This window comes from Brachypodium distachyon, chromosome 4 (assembly GCF_000005505.3).
Source record: "Brachypodium distachyon strain Bd21 chromosome 4, Brachypodium_distachyon_v3.0, whole genome shotgun sequence".
NCBI classification, from domain to species: Eukaryota; Viridiplantae; Streptophyta; class Magnoliopsida; order Poales; family Poaceae; genus Brachypodium; species Brachypodium distachyon.
In genome coordinates this window covers 8,961,584-8,982,257 of record NC_016134.3, presented here as the reverse complement: position 1 = coordinate 8,982,257, position 20,674 = coordinate 8,961,584, and the positions used below count along the sequence as shown (strand labels likewise).

Sequence of the window (20,674 nt, the reverse complement as noted above, 5' to 3'; positions counted from 1 at the left end):
GGGAGGATGGGAGGAACAACGACCACAACAATATATCTCGTCAATTGAGTATTCGAATTCTAGAGCTAGCCACTGAAATTCGTGAGTAATCCATCGGATCCTCACACAAGGAGAGAATCGGGCGCGGGGGTCATGGTCGGGAGCAGGGACGGCGACCGTGTCGCGAGACAGGCGGAGGTCGGGCGCGTCTCCTTGAGACGAAGAGAAGGCTCCGGGAGGCGCAGGGGGAGCTCCCGCCGGAGTTGGGGAAGAAGCCCGCGCGGGACGAGGAGAGTAAGAAGAAGAAGATGGAAAACGACCTTTGGCCGTTATTTTCAGCAGTTCCCCTTCCACCCGATCTCATATCCGCGGATATTGGCATTTCTGGTCCGGGAGATCGGATCCCCGAAAACTTTTTTCAGGTCAGTTTTTCTTTTCGGTATCTATTCTGGACCGTTTTTTTGCTACTACTAGCAATTTGCCCGTGCGCTGCCACGGCATTTTTTAACGGGCTCGTGACAGACGCACGATGGTCGTCATGACCACTTTGAAAGATGGTCGCGGGCATCATGCCGCCGAACTCAACGATTGTGCCATGGTTTCCTTTTCCCTTGCTCTTCTGTACACTAATGTTTTTTTGCGAGAATGTACACTAATGTAATCCAATGCACTTCAGAACCCATTCTGTTTACTTGTCTACCTTTGCACTTGTGTCTGCCTTCGATGCATGATAACCATGGGATTCTTGAAGCCGTTCATGCAACTTGAAAATTGATCATAGTTGTCTCGGTAGAACCATTTTGTATATAAGCTGTAAAGGTCAACTGAAATTACTGAATTTGTTATGACTACTGCAAATGCAAATCACGTAATTCATGTATGTAATAGACAAAACCTTTTGGACAGAACCATTCTGGATGACTGAATATTCTTAGTGTTGCCTCCAGCTCAAGGTCTAGAGCATTCGGCAAAAAGAATTACCACGCTAAATTACCAATAGACATTCAGATCATTATATAACTCAGATTCGTTGGCAATGTCCTGGTTAACCCAATTTGCATCCATCACACAAGATCCTAGTAAATAGTGCGTGAGACGGCATTTCAGCAATCACATTGTCAGTACAGCATAAATGGTTTATTCCCCACACGGCCACACTACCAAGCTAGTTCAGCTTCATTCCAAAGCTGAAAAGTGTACCGTTCCGTGCAAGACGGTTATATGCCAGTTCGATAGCATATACGGTATCTGCTGCAAGGAAGCGTACGGTGCTGAATGGATTTGGAGATCTAAGGTTTGATCACCTGATGTAACTATAGATGGCCAATGGGCTGGGTTTTTTTCGAAAGTCTGAAAGCCCGCCGGGCTTGGGCCCGTTGCTGCCCGACCCGACGACCCGTCGTGCGTTTCAGCCGCACTTCCCGACCTCAGCGGCAGCGCTCCGCCCCACAGGTCCTGAGGTCCAGCAGAAGAAACACTGTCGCACTCCCTACCTTCGAAACAACCGAAAGGGGATCGACCAAGAACCAGAGAGCATCGATATGGATCCGGCGACGGGGGCCATCGGCAGCCTGCTCCCCAAGCTGGAGGAGCTGCTCGGCGACAAGCTGCGGAAGAGCGTGAGGAAAGAGGTGCTTTTTCTCAAGGAGGAACTGACCAGGATTCAGCTGGCCCTCAGCGACCTGGAAGACGTGCCGGCGGATCAGCTCAGCTCGCAAATCAAGGGCTGGGCCAGGCAAGCGAGGGACCTCAGCTACGACATCGAGCACGCCGTCGACAGGTTCCTGGCTCGCCGGTTGAGGGCCGCCGATCCGCCGGCGGCCGACCCCAGCGAAATCTTCGGCAAGTTCAGCTCCAAGGTGGCGATTACCAAGGCTTCTGCCCGGTTCGCCACCGACATCGGGAGCTTCAGGCAGCCTATCATGGAATTGGGCGGGCGACCTGACAGGCCCAACATTGCTGCTCCGAGGGCTGCCGGCGAGCTTGTTGACCCGGCGGGCGAGCTCGTTGACCTTGATGCCCGAGTGGAGGATCTGGTCAAGATCCTCACGGAGGAGAAGGAGCAGGGGCGACTCAAGGTCGCTTCGATTCTTGGGCGTGCAGGCGTGGGCAAGACCACTCTTGCGAACCTGGTGTACCAAAGACTTAACCAGCAATTCAAGTGTACAGCTTGGGTCACGGTTTCTCCCAAGCCTGACATCAAAAATGTTTTGTGGACAATGCTCTGTCAGATTAGTCCACAAGACCATGATGATTTTGGATCGTTCAATGTGGAAGAAACCATCGGCGAGATCAGGAAAGCCCTCATGTATAAAAGGTATTACTCCCCTCCTTCCAGATTTATAAGGCTCCATTCCAGACACTTTCTAACTCCTATCCCTTAAACCGTGCATCACTTAATTGCAAAACTTAACTATTACTCGTATCATTCTTTTCTATATTATTAAGACAGTTGATGGAGGTTACATTGGCAAGATTTTGTGGTTCTCCGTTCAACTCCTTAAAATAATCGCTGCATTTTGAATAGAGTAGCACTATACATCATCATATATTATGTTTTTTAACATTCGGATGCGTTATTCTATTAGGTACTTTATTGTAGTTGAAGATATGTGGGATGTTAAAGCATGGGAAACTATCAAGTCTGCTTTGATTGAAAATGGCAACAGCAGTGCAGTTCTGATGACAACCTGCAAAGTTTCCATTGCTCGTTCTTCTGGAATTTATCGATTGAGACCGCTTCAAAAAAACTCCTCTAGAAAATTATTCTACCGAAGATTGTTTGGTTCTGGAGACAGCTGTCCTCCTGAATTAGCAGACATGTCTGAAAAGATTTTAGAAAAATGCAATGGTATACCATCAGCCATCATCAAGGCAGCCAATTTGCTAGCTGGCAAGACACAGGAAGACTGGCATACAGTGCTTGAGTCCAATAATTTAGCAGATTCATATGATACCAGAAGCAGATATCTCTCTTACACTGGTGTACCTCGCCATCTGAAATCTTGTTTGTTGTATTTAAGCATGTTTCAGAAGGGTTATGAGATCATTGTGGACCGCTTGATATGGGGTTGGATTGCTGAGGGTTTCATTCCTGAACATGCTGGAACGACTGTGCAGCAACTAGGAGAGGAGTACCTCAGTGAGCTGATGGAGAGAAAGTTGATTGAAGCAGTGGAGGTTGATGCAGGTGGCAAGGCTCTATCGTGCCGTGTGAACGACACGGGGCATGACTTGATTGTCTCTTTGTCAACTGAAGAAAGCTCTGTCACCATATTTAATGGTCGGCAAGGCGGACCTTTGCCACAGACGGTTGGGCGGCTAGCCATCCAGGGAAACAATTTAGACTTGCCAACACAAGTGCGATTGTCCAGTGTGAGGTCACTTGTTGTCTCTGGTGATGCTAATTTGTTTTCTGAGGAAAGTGGTGGTACTAAGCTGATGCCATTCCTCTCAAAGTTTGAAAATTTACGTGTTTTGGAGGTAGGGGGCTGTGATTCTTTGCAAAGTGACCATCTCAAGGGTATTGGGAGTTTATATCTTTTGAGATACCTGGTAATTGAAGGTAATTGTATCACCGACGTACCGAAAGATATCGGCTATCTAGTCTTTCTGCAGATATTGGATTTAAACGCAACTAGTCTGAAAGAATTGCCAGGGAGTATTGTTCATGCTAAGCAATTGAAATGTCTACGTGTTAATAGACACACGAAAATACCACATGGAATTGGAAAAATGAAAGCTTTGGAAGAGCTAGGAGACATGAATATCAGTAACCCAGAGTTGCTGAAAGAGCTGTGCGAGCTGACTGACTTGAGGGTTCTTAGAATTGTCATATGGTCATGGGATGATAGTTACGATGACGCACTTCTCAGTTATCTAGGTTCACTAAGCAGGCAAAACATCAAGAGTCTATCTATTTTGACTTGCTGCTCCTTACATGTCTTGGATGATTTGGATGCTGGACAAGCCCCTCCAAGCCTCAAAAAGCTTGAGATAAGGCATAGCACATTCCTTTCATTGCCAGGATGGATTTGCTCACTTGAGAGACTTTCCTCTTTATGCATTGAGGTCTACAAGCTATCACAGGAGATCATTGACATCCTTGGGCGATTGCAAAATCTTCTTGTTCTCTCCCTGACATCGAAGCATGTCCCAGAAGGCAACTTCAATGATGGATTCAGAAATCTAACATGCTTCCACTTTTTGAGTAATGCTGTAGGGAGGATTTTTGGACCCGGAGCTATGCTAAACCTCAAAAGGCTTAATCTTTCATTTCAAGCATCACATACCAAAGATGTATTTCATGGTTTCGATTTTGGGTTGGAGAACCTGTCTTCCTTGGAGCATTTAAGTATTGAAATAATCTGTTTCAATGCCAATCTTCGGGTAGTGGAGGATGCAAAGGATGCTATTAGGAGGGCAATATACAGGGGCCGCAGCCGTGGGGCAAATCTTGTAATAAGCAGAGTCCGGGAAGATGGGATAATAGAAACTGCAAAGGAGGAAGATATGGTAGAGAGTGAAAAGGAACAAGATATCATAGAAAATGAAGAAGAAGAAGAAGAAACAGTTATAAAACAAGAAAAGCAGAAGGAAACTAAGAAGATGAAGTAACTAATCTTCCTCCATAAAACTCTACATTCCAACACATTTTGTCTTGCATTTTCTGTCTAATATTTTCTTTTATGCTTCGAGCAGGAAGCTCAGAATTGCAAAGAAAAAGTTCCGTCAAAAGGAGAAAGGAACTATTAGAAAATATAAGATTGTTTCTCTTCATCTCAGAAGCCAAACTTTGACCTTGCAAGCTCTCTAATACTACAGGTACGTCATCTTAATCCATCACTTTCCTTAAAAACGTGACTAACTATGTGATTACTTTTCCTTAAAAAACTACTCTTCTTCAGTTAGACGATATGTATAAGCAGGTGTCAGGTTTTTAGTACAAATTGGATTTTTTAAACTACACTAAGATCGGCATTTCTTCAACTTTCCAACATTCTTCCAGCTTATAGTAAACTTGCTACTAGTGAAGTTTAAATATTCTACGGCAGAGTGCAAAGTACTTGAACTGAATACACAAATACACTTTCAGCACTTATTTGGAAAGAATTATGTAATAGTATGTTTTTCTAAGAGGTGATTGTTAAGCAACAACATCAATAACATAAATACCGCCGCTAACTTTGTAACTGTTAATGTTAATACTGCTGCTATTTGGAATCACTCAGGCCTGCAAGTAAAAAAGCTCTATTATTGATGTGTTAAATGTTGGTGTTACCAACTGGAGGTGAAGGCTTTGAGACATGATGACCGGCAAATTCAATCCCTCCAAGATGAGTGATTCAAAACGTGAGAGTTTCTTACTATTTTGATGGCACTGTGTTGTATCAGATCAGATGTCTGGTATTTCTATTTACTTTATTATTGTCTGCTAATAGTTGGACAGTTAATGACCTTCTGGGCTATGCCATTGTTGATTCTTAAGCCAAGTACTTAATTCTTAGTTTCGGTAACTTGCTTTCATCATGAATCAAATGTTCTATACTTAGGCGCTGCTTGGATTGTTGTATATTTTGTGGGAGAGGCTGGTATCCCAGGAAAAGATATAACAAACCAAGCAGGGCCTTATGGGTATAAAGCAGTAAGCTCCGAACATCAGAGTAGCTCTTATCCAACCCAAGGGGTTAACAGGTTAAGTTAGAACCCCACCAATCAGTTGGTAACCCAGCCCATGGCCCATGAGCCAATCGCCACTCTCCCGCCTAACCTGTTTTTACTTTGTATTCTCTGTCTCTTAATTATTGTTGTAAATCTTAAATGCATCACATAGAGTGAGGAAGCTCATTACTTTCTTTGTGATCGGGAGATCGATGAACTCAGTATAATACCATGCCAGTTGTCTACTACTCTGCAGACTACAATTTGCTCCACCGGTTGAAACTGCTGGCTTTTAATTCTTTGTTGATTTGCATTACTTCCTTCAACTGTTCCTTCAGACTAAGCACTATACATTTATATTCATGTGTTAATCTGTTTTCATGTAACTGTCGAGGGGTCAGTGGATGTCCATGCTGGCGGTGCTGTTTCTGACCTGTTTGAGAACTTATTCGTAGACTAGCTTCTTGTGTATGTACCACTACCAACATCTCTATTGGACTGTAACCTAAAGAACAAACAGATTGGTACACTTTAGCTTTTGTATAACATGTATACGACTGTATCTGCTTTACTTGAACTCCTGCTGCATTCCATAATATACTATATTGTAATTACTAAAATAATTTTAATATATTATAATTGCATATACTAAAATGTTTTATTTCATGGGCTGTGTGTTTGTCAGAGGAATACTTTGTTCTCAGTTTAAAGTTCCAAAAGCTGTTTTATTGGCTGCAAACTCAATTTGAGGGAGAAAATGAGAGTATTGGACAATATCATGTTCGGTTTGAAGAATCAGTTCCGGGTCTTTTGCCCATAGACAGTTTTGTTGAAATAATCCATTTCCCCCCTTTTCCTTTTTGCTCCTTCAGATATGATAATAAATTAATAATCCTCTCTGAATAGCCTTTTTACTGATGTCATGCATCTGAAATGTAAACTGGGTTCCGCGTAAACTTCCCATTTTGGTTTGGCGCATTTTAATTTTTCGAAAATCATACTTTGAGTGTCGGAAAACATTGAATTTTTTCTAGACGTACAGGTATATATTTTGTATGTACCTGCAATTTTTCGTAAATATGTTCACATTTCTGCTACACAAAAAAGACAAAAACATGAACCTATAATAGTGAATAGTGCATCCACTATAATAGCAAACATTTCTATTTTTTGTGTAGTCTACACTCTACACATAGTAATATTTCTTCATGAGATTTTACAATGGTGTGGCAACAATCTATATGTATGTGTGGAAAAAAAAATCAGAAGTTTTTGGAACTCCAAAATTTTTGTTTTTGAATTTCCGTGTTACATGCTGGAGTATATGCCTTCAGTCTGATGATCATAGTCTTGAGGCCCTATCTTTAGCTTCAGAATTAGTATTGTTTTCAGTCCTATGAGAACATGGGGATGAGATTACAATTCCTATAACGTAACGGTGTACTCCCTCCATTCCAAAACACAAATCATATAGATTTTTCTCATTTGTTCCAAAACACATCTTATTTTTCTCTTGAAACCCGCACCCGGCCAATAACCACTCACATCCATTTACTATTAATCCAATATGAGTAGTCAGACACTAGAAATGAGAGCTGCCTTGGTCCAAGTGCACAAATCTATATGAGTTGTGTTTTGGAATAGAGAAAATACAATGTACATCTCTCTCAAACTGATACTTTCACCAAAACTAGATAAATACACGTGAGTTGCTAGAAAATTTAAAAATATATATTGCATGAGTTGTTTAAATGGGTGTGCCCGCAAAATTCCCAATTTTGTGCTAAGTAACGATTTTCCTCAAAATATATGTCAATCCAATCAACTACTCCCCCCATTCCATAATATAAGGCACGCACGCATTTCAAAATTTTGATTTGACTATCAATTAGACCAACAAAATGTGAATTATGTCTTATAAAAATTATACCGTTGGAAACTTCTTTCAAATATGAATCTAGTGGTATAATTTTTATAACACATAATTCACATTTTGTTAGTCTAGCTCATGGTCAAAGATGGACCTCGAAATGTGTGGACGCCTTATATTATAGAAGGGAGGGAGTATAATCAAAAGATCGGGATACATATATCTACTACATAGAAAGGTGGATATTACTGGCCGAGTGAATGGACGACCACCAACTCGGATCTTTACAAGAGTAAAGATAAAGATTTCACTGGAGATGGTCAGATGGGTGGCTGTATCATGCATAATAAATTGACCTTGTATTCCATAGTCAAAACTACCAAGGGCAAGCAACATAAGCTATTTTACACACTTCATAGGCACACACATCACGAGTATACCTGAAAATCTACATCTTTACAATAGATATGTAAATATTAAGACCACCGTCCATAGGAATGCAAACATAGCTACAATTCTTTCAATCATATATGTATACGCAAACATAGCTATATATCTACTGGTAACTCTGTTGAGCATATATTTGTATCTTAGTAACCTGACCTCCATCCTGCTGGCTTCAGCCTTCAATAGCAGGAGCCTCCTCCTGTAACATAACCAAATTCTGGAGCCAACATCTTCATATCATCATCGTCTATCTTCCAGACTACCTCAGGGTAGTGCCAATCTCGCATAGGAGATGGCAGCAGAGGACATGGGAAATTGCTGCATGCTTTATCATCAATGGGCAGCATGGCAGGTGCCACGATCTCCCTCCATATCTGATCCATGGAATACCCATCCATGACACTCTGGTTGCTCTTAAGTACACTTGAGATGCAGGTACTGCCATTACTAGAGTTGCCTTCCTCCTTCCCGGTGATTGGTGCAGTCTGAATGAGGCCGGATTGGTATGTAAACGATGAGCAGGAGGATGGTGACATGCCTGTCTTCCTCTCCTGTGCTTTCTTCCTCATGTGTGTCCTCCAGTAGTTCTTGATCTCATTGTCTGTGCGCCCTGGCAGCCTCCCTGCTATCCTAGACCACCTATAAAGAGATAGATGGTTAGCAAGTTTCACCTCTAATAGCTGAGAAGAAAGTCTTCGTCCAAGTCTTGTTCTGGAGATATCAAACCTGTTAACCCATCGAGCATGGAGCTCAATAATAAGATGTTCCTCTTGTGGCGACATGCGCCCATGCTTGAGGCCAGGGTGGAGATAGTTGACCCACCGCAGGTGGCAGCTTTTGCCTGTCCTGTCTTAAGGCCTACACGACCATAGATAAGGTGACATATGAAGACAGAACTGGTTAGAGAAAAATGGGACTGCATGCTGTTTGCATCTTTGTGCCAAGGGCTTGCAAAATTGGCTACCTAATTTGCAGGTCTCCCACCCCTCAAACCTGAGACTTTGGCAACGAAATCCCAACGGCGATCACCGAACAGGCGGACAGTGCGTACCAGTTGCAGGTCCTCCTGCTCTGTCCATGGCCCCTTGCGCATCTCATCCCGCACCGTCACCATCCTCTAGCGTTGCTCGCTTCGGCCTTGGATGGGCTGGGAGCCAGCCTTGTTGCTCTCCCTTCTCTGCGTACTCGTGGGCTCCAGTTTTAGGTTCAGATCCTTGATGAACTCCAGCCTGATGGGAAGAAGGTTGCTTACTAGGCACTTTGTTTTTCTTAGCTGTTCACTGGTTTGGTGGTTCTGGCTCCTCATTTTATAGGCAGGACAAGAAGGCTCTTGCGGGGTCATGTGACGTGGTGGGTATGGTTTAGAGAATCTTAATGATCCTATTTTTGATCATTGAGGCTGTCCTCAGACCTAAATTGGCTTTCCTTTTGCTCTTGCTTTGTGTTTCAAATTATACAAGAGAATGGTCAGGTCAACCTTGCTTATACTTGATTCAGAAGACATGTATTTCTGACTTCTTGTTTGTTTACTCTGTGAGTTGACTCCCTGCTTCTAATTAAGGAACATGGCATTTATTTTTTACTCAAATAGGTAGATAAGTTCATGAATTTTGCTTTCGATTCACTGCTTTGTGCCCATCGGATGTCTCACGGAATGGCAGAAATCACTTCTGAAGTGAAGGCAAACACACACAATGTTTTGTTTAACTGAAATGCAAACGGAAGTAAGCAATCTATAAAAGGGTTCAGTTTGTTACCAGATAAGCCGATGCTTGTCCATCGAGAATCTTTTTGTGCTAAAATCCATGAGTGTCACTACTTGTTTGCTGTGGGACAAGCATTCATCGACTCATGGGCCGAATATGTAATCTTTCTCTTGATCCTAACTTATTTTATTTCTCCTGGATGTAAAAAGCATTTTTCCTTTCTGTCAGCAATTATCATTAGGACAGAGGACTTTATCCCTCCTTTCTTGTCAGTCATATACTAGGCAAAGCAAAATATCTCCAGACATACACACACCTCCAATACAAATGGGCCTATGCACATTCTGCCACTCATCTTGCCTTGTAAATGTTCCCTTCTGTTGTTCGTTGAGCCTCATCAAAGCAAGCCTTTGTGCATCTATACTGACTACTTGGATGGATTTTGTTGTGGTTATATGTTGTACTGATGGTTTTTCCTTCAGAAGAAATAGTTCCACTATTTTGCGTCAAAGTTTTCAGGTGATATAATAACCGATCATGCTACACTATCGGTGTAATATTTCTGACACCCTTGTTGATTTATATGTGACTGTTATGTTACTAAATGCTGGATCTTATTAATATTACTCATTTACTGAATTTTGCAATGCCGCTTCGGCCTTTATGGAGACGGAAGTTGTAAAAAGACAGACGGAACTTGGACAGCAGGGTTCTCATTTGCTTGTAGTTCTCATTTGTTCAATTTCAAAAGGGAAACAAGGTTCCAATAAAAATAAGGAGGTTCTCCCATCTTGAGAAATTTGACAAAATACCACATCTTTCTTTGTACTTTGCTCCAAATGCACACTTTTCATTTTCTTAGACAAAGTAGCACATTTTTCTTTGGAACGTTGACACAATAGCATTTTTCTGTTTTTTTAATCTTTTTATCCCTCTTGGCCCACATGGCAGATTGTATAGTTACGAAATTTCCCCTGTCCCTTCCTTCATGTTATGATCGATCCCCAAATCGATCGATCGATATTTCAAGAACCAGAGGCGGTGCAGCGGCAGAGGGAGGACATGGGAAGGAGACGTAGGTAGGTGCTCCCATCAGACTTCGCTCGCCGCGTCCACCATCACGGTCGTGGGACTGGACGAGGCCGCCCCCGCCGTCGGACGCCATCCGCCAGACGAGGCCGCCGTCCCCATCCACCAGCCGAGGCCCACCAGTCGAGGTCGCCACCGCCGCCGGCTAGAAGGGGCCGGCGAGGAATTGGCGCCTGTCTCGCTCTGCTATGCTGCCTTCTCGGCTTCTCGGCCTGAAGGTTGTAGCCCGTGGCGTTGTAGATTGTTGCTGTAGGTCGCTGTAGCTTGTAGGGATAAAATTGCTGCTGCTGATTGTTTGCCATTGACTGCTGCGGTGTCTACTTTCAGATAAAATTGCATTTGGGATGAGATGATCGATCAATTCGGGAGACCGAGGTATAAGATGGTCCATCAATTTGTTAGATCGGTCGGCACATGAAGGCGTAGGGGCATTTTCTTCCTAAAAAATCTGCCATGTGGGCAAAAAGGGAAAAGGTGATTAAAAAAAAGAAAAATGCTATTTTATCAAAGTTCTAAAGAAAAGCGTGCTATTTTGTCTAAGAAAAGAAAAGGTGTGCATTTGGGACAAAGTCCAAAGAAAAGTGTGGCATTTTGTCAAATTTCTCCTATTGTCACCCAAAGTAATTTAATCTTCTATTGGAATTGGGATTTCAAACGTAAAAACTCTGTTGACGAATTTTAGATCCACAAAAGGAAATGGTACTAACTGTTTCGCAAGTGCGCTACCCTTGAACCATCGGTGGTTCTCCAGGGCAGCTTAATCGACACCCAAGCTCCAACTTGTAAAGATGGAAAATACCAGATGGAATCATCTTTTAGTCAATGTTTGCGGCTTGGACTCCTATTGGATTTCGTTACAAGTTAAAGCACATTCTACACCTATTTCAATCGATCATGATTCATGCATCACTTACAGTTAAAAATAGAAAGCCAGCTTCCTGCTGGAGGTAAGCTCGGATACCTACTGGAGTTGAGTCGGTCCATTTTACCCCCAGAATTGACACATTTTCCCCAATCTAGACTACAAAGCAATCTTAAAACTTCGCTACTTTCATCTATTAATCGTGCCCAAAACCCCCAATCAATCGAACCCTAAATTCCTTAACTTCCAAGAGGCAAGCTAAACCTGTAACCGTCAGGCAAACGAACTCACCAAGCCTCGACGACGACGCGCTTCCCGTCTTCCACGGCCGCACCGTCATCGTCCTCCTCCGCCGTCGCCGCAGCCGCGACCTCCTTCTTGGCCCTTTTCCTCCCCTCCTGCTTCGCCGCATCCGCATCCTCCTTCTCCACCACCGCCGCCGCCTCCTCCTTCTTGCCCTTCTTCCTCCCCTTCTTCCCGGCCGGCACCGGCTCAGCTTCCTCCTCCTTGGCCGGCACCACCTCGCCCCGCTTCAGGGCGGCCATGCTCCGCGTCTTCCTCGGCGACATCGCCGCCGCCGCCGCCGCCGCCGGAGACTTGCGCTTGGGAGCCATCGCCTGGACTTGGGGCCGCCGCTCCTTGGAATCGCCTGTGTTTAGCGAGCGATTGCACCCTTGTCAGAGAAGTCTCCTCGGGGACTGCAGTGGGGGATGGGAAAAGGGCGCGCGTGGGGAGGAACTCGGGCACGTTTCCCGCCAAACAGAGCATGCCAAAAACGGCCATGGGCAGCACCCGCGTCAGATTCGAAGCCCAATAAGCACGACCGAACTCGGCCCATTACGCTCAATGTCTGTTAAATCGAATTGAGCTTAAGAAATCCGGCCTAATAAGCACATCATCGGCCCGGATTGTGCTTGAGGCCATAATGTGCTTCGGCCCGAATGCTCCTGCTCAATCTGGGCCGGCCATATGCATGTGTACTTGTTGGACCGTAGAGGATTGCGTGGGCTTCCTTCCTCTTGCCGTTTTATTGTACACACACTCGTTTAGAAATTTCCATCTCGCAGTGAGAGTAGAGTCTGACACGGGGAGTAGCAGTTTTGATTCGGCTTGTCTTAGTTACATCCGACACGTAATTAACGGATCCGTGGTTCCACATTCTATATTTGGCGGCCACTGCAATATCGTAACATTCTAAAATTTCAAACTCTTTCATACGTATTGCATCCGTGAGCATCATGCCACATTTGCATGTTTGAAATCAAATTTGAATTTCAAAAAGACTTTAAAAAGGTTTTTATTTCATTTTAAATCCTAGGGTTACACCCATTTGAGTTTTGGATCTTTGAACCAATAGGGTTTAACTATAAATGGGGTTTATTGCATAAATAAACTATCCCATAATCTTTGGAAATTTAATTGGAGTTGAAAAACTATTTTATTTAAATAGTTATATAGCCCTAAAGGCATTTATAGCGCAAAGGTATTTTTATATATTTTATTTTGAGGAGAAATTACTCCCAAAAGTTGAATCACGATAAAACATGATTTTGCAAATTTTCTGGAATTTATTTGAATCAATTTGGAGTTCAAAATTAAAAGTTATCAAAGAAAAATAGAAAAGGAAAAAAAAGAAAAGAAAAAAAAAGGAAAAACCGGACCAGCCCGGCCAAATGGGCCGAACCGGCCCAACTCACCGCGCGCGCCCGAACCGGCAAGCCGCTGACGCGCGGGGCCCACCCGTCAGCATCGTCTTCCCCGGAATCACGCGCGCGACGCCCGCACCTGCCATGTCCGCCGGCCGCGCGCTCACCGCCGTGATCTCCTTGCCCCGTCCATTAATCGGGAGCCCGAGCGCGTCCTTTTAAAGCCCCTGCGCTCCTCTCTCATTTCCTCCTTTCCTCTTCGTCGATTACGCGCCCACACTGCCAAGATTTGTCACCGGGGCAAGCCCGCCGCCGCCGCCATTTCTTGGTCACCGCCGACGACCGGGTACGGCATCGTCCTCCCCTCCTCCTCTCTTTCACCCGTCTCGTCATCGCGCTTCTCCTGATGCGCTTGGTTTCTCTTCCCGTGCGCCGTAGACCCGAGGACCCCAACGACCGAAGCTCCGCCGCCGCCACGTCTCCGCCGTCCTGGGCGTCAACCCCGGCCACCCCGAAGCGAGCCACCGCCACCAGCGTCTCCGTCTCGTCGTGCCTCGCCCGAACCGCCCGCCGCCGCGTCCCCGAGCTCGCCGGAGACCTCGCCGGAAACCTAGCGCCGCCGGAGGTGAGCCCGATCCATCTCGTCCGTCCGATCTAGATCTACGGCTAGGATTAGATCACTTAACTCACCGAACCGGTACGCGATCTGGACCGTCCGATCTAACTTAAGTGAGATCCGACGGCTCCCTTTTAATTAAATCTCGAACCGGTATCGTCCAATAGGGATCTGCCACGTGTCACATCATTTAAATAAAAACATTTCCCTGGCCGAATTAAAAGGAACTTTTGCAGAAAAGCCCCTAGAACTTCAAATGATCATAACTTTTAAACCCTTTGGCCAATTTTGACAAATTTTACCTTTCTGGAAAGCTCTTGACCTGTAGAATCTTTTGGAATAGTTTAATTTTAAATTTGAATAACTTAACCTCAATGAATTTACAGAATAGGGTTTAATGACATTTAATTCATAACTAATTATTTAGAAATCCTTTTTAATTGAAACCAGTGCCCAAAAATTTGTTCCTTTATCCTCTGTCCATTGGGACAGAGAAATAAAATATTTGAATTGATGCGAATAAAACTTTAATTTAGGGTTTTAATCCCTAGTTTTTGCATTATGTTTTTAAACCTAACGCATTAATTTTAATTGCTAATGCTTTGGACCAGTTGATCACCCAAATAAAATAAACCAAATCATTCACATACTTGCATTGCATCATAGCATACCTTCTTTTATCGTGATGTGAATTGTGTGTTTATGTATGTGTATGTTTGTTTCGTATAGTTTTCTAGAAGAGCGAACTGTGTGGTTGCGAAGATTGTTTGAATAGCAACTATTATCAAGGCAAGTTCACTTTGACCATCATCCTATTATTTTATTATGCACTAGTTTTTATTAGTTGCATTGTTAGGATTATTGTTGTATCTATGGTAGCTATGATTTGTCCTAGTAGTATAGGAAACCCTAGCCATGTCCTTACCACCAATTGCCATCGTAGTAGTAAAATGCTACGCTATGTTAGTATACAAGGGTTGGTATTATTACAATGTGATATTATTGAATTAAAGTATGATTTTTCTAGTGTATGGCAAAACAAGTAATTCAATGAACCGTCCTGGGTGGGCTGCTTTGAGTATTTGAGATGTATGCGACATCAGGTCCATTTCTATGGGTCCATTTCTATGAGTCGTCTCGCCATTTCTATGGGAGCGCCTGCGTCGCAAATGTGGGATGCCACCCGGGGTAACCAGAGACTGGACAAGTTTCATGTTTAGTAGCTTCCAGTACAACCACATGCTAAATGGGCTCTGGCTTGATGGAGTAAGACATATGATCCTGGATCCGAGGGATTGTGCAGATGTAGCCGTATAGGTGGGAACGTAGGTCCCTCAGGTGGTCTGGGTGACTATGGTCTGAAAATTCTTGTAATCGACGCCGTTGATACTCTATCTTGAAGACATCAAGGGATTAACCCGTCGGTTTCTTGTGGGGAAAGTGTACAACCTCTGCAGAGTGTCAAACTAAGTACTTAGCCGTGTCCCCGGTTACGGACAACTATGAGCAACTAGATTTGAGGGCTGTAAGGAAGGTCTCACTCATTCCAATTTCTTAATAAAATGAATGGATTGAACTGGGTAGGAGCATTGATATATCTACTTAATGTGCTCTAGGTTAATAAGAGCATGGGTGTTTCTACCCCGTGTCCAATAGTGATAAAACTATTTGTTCAAAAATGATAGGATGAAACATTGATGATTTTATGCAAATAGCCACCTTGCCAAATAATGCATATACTTGTTAGGTCTGCTATAACCTTCGGTGAACTTGCCAATACATTCAATGTATTGACCCCCTAGTGGCTACAACGTTTAAACAGGTGAACCAGGTGAAGAGTGAGGTACGAATTATTAGGGTTGCGAGTTTACATTCCAACATGTTTCGACTGTGGAGTTGTTATGGGACTCTTGTATCTTCTGCTTTCCGCTGCAAGATTTTTTTTTTCTTTTGAGATAACCCATGAGGTTATGCAATATGTAAGTTACTATTAAATTCTGAATCAATACGATGTAATATACTTTTTGACTTTTGTATCTTGATATTACATCTTAAAACTATGTGTGCTAGCGAGTCGATCCAGCGACTAGCACTGTAAGCATAGAGATCGAACCCTGTAGGGGGCGGTCGCTTCAAATATGGATTAATTCACTTGAAAATGGGGTGTATTCTTTTCCTTTGAGGAAATTATGCCACGTAGGTTTGATCTTATGTTTGGAGGAGTTCATCATACGAGCAGCTTAACATACTTAATCTCTATTTGAACTATGAATGAAATTGGAAAGGAAAGCATGTATATGAGAACCATTTAAATAATTTCCAAGCTGGAGTTATGCATCTTCAGATGGACAAGGGTGATGGGTAGTATGAATCTGAGAAATGCATCGTGCCTGCAGCGTCCTTCCTTGTGTAATCAATGGCGTACCAGTACTAGATCTATTACTATCTATTAAATTGGAACTGGTGGTGATGGTTGGGCGTCGTTGGTCGGTCAACTTCGTTAAAATTACAACCAATATACCACTGCCCCTTATTTTCTTTCACTCCCGCCTTATTCACGATTTCTCCTCCTCCGTCTTACAACCGACGACACCATGCCCGCATGCCGACCTCGACGGCGTCATGAGCTGCCTACACAGGAAAAGAAAATAGTTTGTGGTTTTGTTGACCCGTAGCAACGCGCGGACACACCTGCTAGTTAAAGTAATCCCTCCGTCCAACAAAAAATATCTCAAATTTATCAAATTTGAATGCATCTAGACGTAACTTAGTGTATAGATGCATTCAAATTTAGTCAAAGTTAAGACTCGTTGAACGGAGGGAGTAGACTGCATGCGCATGTGGACATGCATCGATTAGCGATGACAAAATTTAAACTAACAATTAACCTGACAACCCTACGCTATAATTAAACAATTATCTCGCCGTCCATTACAGCTGTCTGCTAGTGCTTTCAGCCCGAACGTTGCTGTGAACCGGGACCGGCCCATACGCATGTGGTTGTTGTTGTAGTACGGGAACTCGTTTAGAAAGCTCCATCTCGCAGTGAGAGTAGTCTGAAATGGGATGCATTTCGCAGTTCAAACTTATTACGTACAAAAGATGTCTCAAGTTTGTCAAAATTTAGATATATCTAGACAGTACTTAGTGCATAGATGTATTCAAATTTAGTCTAAGCAAAGACATCTTTTATTAGAAGGAGGAATAGTATTATCTTTAGTCTTCCGTCTTTCTCTCGACCAATGTTGTATTAAGTTTTATTAAGAAATTATCTTATCAATACATGTTTTATATGACACGAAATATAATCATACAAGTATTTTTTTTAAGACAATTCTAGTGGTACAGATCTCATGTTATAAAATTCACTAGTATAGGGTGCCCGTGCGGTGCTACGGAACAATAAAATGGTATTCTTATGTAAACACCGAAGTGATTTTCATCCATTGCGGCAAACCGCTTTGTTCGCGTCTCGTGGACTGCGATGTTTAATCAACCCACATAATCATGTTTAGGATTATTCGTCAATCAAATACTCTGCAGCCCTTTAGGAATAGAAGTCCATTGTTAAGGCAACCGATTTACACATGTATTAATAAAGTTGTATAGTACAACATTAGCTCTTCCAGATAACCACACAATAATCCCAACTCCTTTGATAACAGTCACTCCACAATAATATAAAACAGACACAATAGCACAATTTTTTTCATAAACACTAAGCAATTCTATATTCGTATATTCCTAAATATGTAAACAAAAAGCATCAACAGGGAAAATATCAACAAAAAAAAGGAAAAAGGAGATGTCGATGGTGAGTTTATCCGAATAGATTGGGGAGGGGCATGCGTCGGATGGCGGAGCTCAGTGGGGAACACCACCGTGGTCCTGGAACAGCGGCAACAACATATTTTCTGTTAGGCCTCACTGTTGAACGGTTCAAAATGTCAAATCCCGTCACCATGAGTTATGCATGGAGGTTCCAAAAGCAAAGAGAGGGAAACGTCTTGGGACGAAAGGAGATGGTTATAAAAGTGGCAGGAGGAGTACGTACCATCAACACCAACAGGGACAACAACACATGTACCTCCTAGGCATATGATTCATGAATCTGCTGACGTCTACGTGCCGTTGGGGTGTTGCCTACAGACAGAGGAAGAGCCAACTGTTATGCCAGTATTGACCATATTGGGATAAGACCGCACGGCCATCAAAATCCGTTGTCCTTCCCTTCAATGTCCTATAGAAATGCTAACCCATGATGGTTTACCAATTTTATAACAATTGAAAACCTTACCAATGAAGAATCACTTCACCTGTACTGGTATTTGCCATGTATACTTACTTACCCTTTGCCCATAAGCTTCAAAGTCCCTTTTAACCTTCTGCTTAGATGTCTTTGTAGTTCTGGAGAAGTTGTGAAATTAACTGAGCCAAGATACAAAACTAAAACAACTCATATATCTTCTATCAATGCATCGAGACGCAAGCTTCCAGTTTTCTCAAAAAAAACAACTCGTACATCGACTATGCTGGCTTCACCTTATATAAAGAATTCGATATATGCATCCCTCGCTTACCAGGCCAAGGTTACTGTAAAGATATTTTTAGGGCAGTACTTTGATTCCAGTTGTGGGCGCCCGCCGATCGCATCTAGCCACACGAGATAAACAAAATTAGTTTGAAATCCCAAACAGAACATAATTCCCTGATTTACACAAAACAAACAAATCAAATTGCACAAACATGTACAGTACCTGAATATGCAAGGTTATGTCTTTGGCCACAAAATAAATCAAATTCCGACTACTGTGCTGTTCTCGAGCCACAAAATCCATAAACTTGCCCAAATATATTGCATCTGAATATGCAAGGTTATGTCTTTGGCATCCGACTGCTGTAAAGATATTTAAAGCATGATGTAATATTGATGCACCTCAAACAAACACAGGTGTTTCTATGTCTAGTGAAGCCATCCAGCATGTGCATCGATGATGAGAAAGATTAATAAATCAGTCCAGTTACGTCAAATATTTCTCAGAAAAGCCAATGTGTAGTCAGAGCTACTACCATTCAGTTCAGACTTGTGCTAGAAAATCAAACATTCAGCTTCCAGATTATGTAACCAACAAACTGAATCAGTTCAATTTACATGCATATGGTCCTCCATACATCACAACCCTATCTAAACAAATTTCCAGGACTGGGAGACATTAGTTCAGCCACCCCCATGATACCCCAAACCACATCATCTGTAGTATGTTTTCTACACAAGTGGAGTAGATGGTAAATGAAAAAAAATTAGTTTTCTCAAGTGAGCATAGTCATAATTCATAAATATGCAATCTACCATAAGCACTGACAATCCTACAAGTCTATATATGAAGAGTTAACTTCAACACAATTTCACAAAATTAATCAATCAAACTAACACACTAACCTGAAATATGTGGTAGCTATTTACATGTGTTACTAATTCTGAACCATTATGATTCAGTGAAACCACATGAGCTAGACATAGAAAAATAAAGATATTGATTTATGGTTATCCAAAGTATTACACATGTAGTTATCCAAACAGAACACACATTTTTGTACATTCTACTATGTATTATTCTAGCATACAAAGATGGATCATAGCATTGTTCCCGAGCTAAATTCCTTATGTCCAAAAAGGAGAGTTAATTTCGTACACAACACATTACACAATACACATGCTGACTTGAGGCATATATTTCTGAAAAAATACACGGTGAATTATCCCGTTCTGCACTGTACAACAATCAACTTGCAAATGATACAAAGAGGTAAAGTGTGTTCATACTTTTAGCATTCAATGACTTAGTCGCAACTTACATTTATAGATGGAAGCTAAACTTGAGCTATTGCTAGAAAAGATTTGACATCCACCTTTGCAGTTGATGTATCAAACAAAAACAGTGTTTGTCCAACATAATTATTCAGAAAATATATACAAGTATTGCAACTACTTTTAGCTTTTAAATATCTCCAGGTCTGACAAGATCAATCTACATTTGAGATTTGACAGCAAAATTAAAACTAACCCTAAATTGCAGTACACGTGTAGGGGCCCTAAAAAGAACAAATGATTGCAATAAAGTAATGCCTCACAAAGTGTCTGTATCTCTTCAGGCTTGTCAATTCACTCTCTACCATCATTCTTACGGTGGCACCCTGCCGCTGCCCTGCCCGCACGGTGCCGCAGCCGCCAAGCGCGCACCCTGCCGCCGCAGATTTGAGGCTGGGAGTAGGGTGGCACGAGGAAGGGGGGAGGTCGACGGTGCTGCGGAGGAGAGCTTGGGAAGCAACCTGCAGGGGCCATGGCGCCCGTTGGCGAGCTCGCGCGGAGAGAGCTGGATATGGGGGGCAGAGGGGAGGCGAGGGGCGGAGGAGAGCCGGATATGGGGGGCAGAGGGTAGGCGGGGGCGGAGGAGAGCAGGGGCGCGGCGGCGTGACGGAGGAGGAGAGGGCCAGAGGGGGCTGCGAGGCGCGATTTTCTGAGTGCGTGTGTGTTGCACCAGTGGCCCACGGGATCCCACTGATACGGGACGCCTGGGTCACCAGTGACGAAGCCCCATCAGGAAGGACCCCCGGGAAGCGATGAGCCCGGGAAGCCTGCCTCGAGAAGACGACCCCTAGTGAAGCTAAGGGCCGAGTACCAAGTGCCCCCGGGAACCCGAAGGAACACCTCCCGGCAACTAGCAGGTGCGCTAGCCGGGAAGGTGCGCCCCAGCAACCTGCGCTCGGGCATGCAGGCGGGACCCACAGAACAGTGAA

The 20,674-nt window shown here is 43.3% G+C and overlaps 3 protein-coding genes and 1 long non-coding RNA gene across 5 annotated transcripts; 1 reads left to right on the top strand and 3 right to left on the bottom strand.

Moving 5' to 3' along the window:
- The first annotated feature begins 1,283 nt into the window (after positions 1-1,283).
- On the top strand, positions 1,284-6,217 carry LOC104584889 (putative disease resistance RPP13-like protein 3). 2 transcript variants are annotated; one of them, XR_002960032.1, is made up of 5 exons: positions 1,284-2,296; positions 2,568-4,592; positions 4,681-4,803; positions 5,211-5,331; positions 6,042-6,217. XR_002960032.1 is itself a non-coding variant. In XM_010240683.3 (4 exons), the coding sequence occupies exons 1-3, from the start codon at positions 1,299-1,301 to the stop codon at positions 4,793-4,795; spliced, it is 3,138 nt and encodes a 1,045-aa protein (XP_010238985.1). In that variant the 5' UTR covers positions 1,284-1,298; the 3' UTR covers positions 4,796-4,803; positions 5,211-5,800. The 2 variants fall into 2 exon arrangements, 1 of the variants encoding a protein (XP_010238985.1); XM_010240683.3 differs by lacking the exon at positions 6,042-6,217 and having other exon boundaries at positions 5,211-5,800.
- Positions 6,218-7,854: 1,637 nt separating this feature from the next.
- Positions 7,855-9,132, bottom strand: LOC100843707 (myb-related protein MYBAS1). Its single transcript, XM_010239082.3, has 2 exons — positions 8,684-9,132; positions 7,855-8,596 (listed from the first exon to the last, which is right to left on the bottom strand). The coding sequence occupies exons 1-2, from the start codon at positions 8,737-8,739 to the stop codon at positions 8,137-8,139; spliced, it is 516 nt and encodes a 171-aa protein (XP_010237384.1). The 5' UTR covers positions 8,740-9,132; the 3' UTR covers positions 7,855-8,136.
- A 926-nt stretch (positions 9,133-10,058) lies between these two features.
- On the bottom strand, positions 10,059-12,310 carry LOC112268712. Its single transcript, XM_024454678.1, has 2 exons — positions 11,906-12,310; positions 10,059-11,200 (listed from the first exon to the last, which is right to left on the bottom strand). Coding segments are annotated over exons 1-2 (324 nt in total). The 5' UTR covers positions 12,229-12,310; the 3' UTR covers positions 10,059-11,199.
- A 5,133-nt stretch (positions 12,311-17,443) lies between these two features.
- On the bottom strand, positions 17,444-20,375 carry LOC104584427. The gene is made up of 5 exons (XR_002960555.1): positions 18,634-20,375; positions 18,457-18,529; positions 18,226-18,283; positions 17,931-18,019; positions 17,444-17,764 (listed from the first exon to the last, which is right to left on the bottom strand). It is a non-coding gene; the product is annotated as an uncharacterized LOC104584427 (long non-coding RNA).
- Positions 20,376-20,674: the final 299 nt, after the last annotated feature.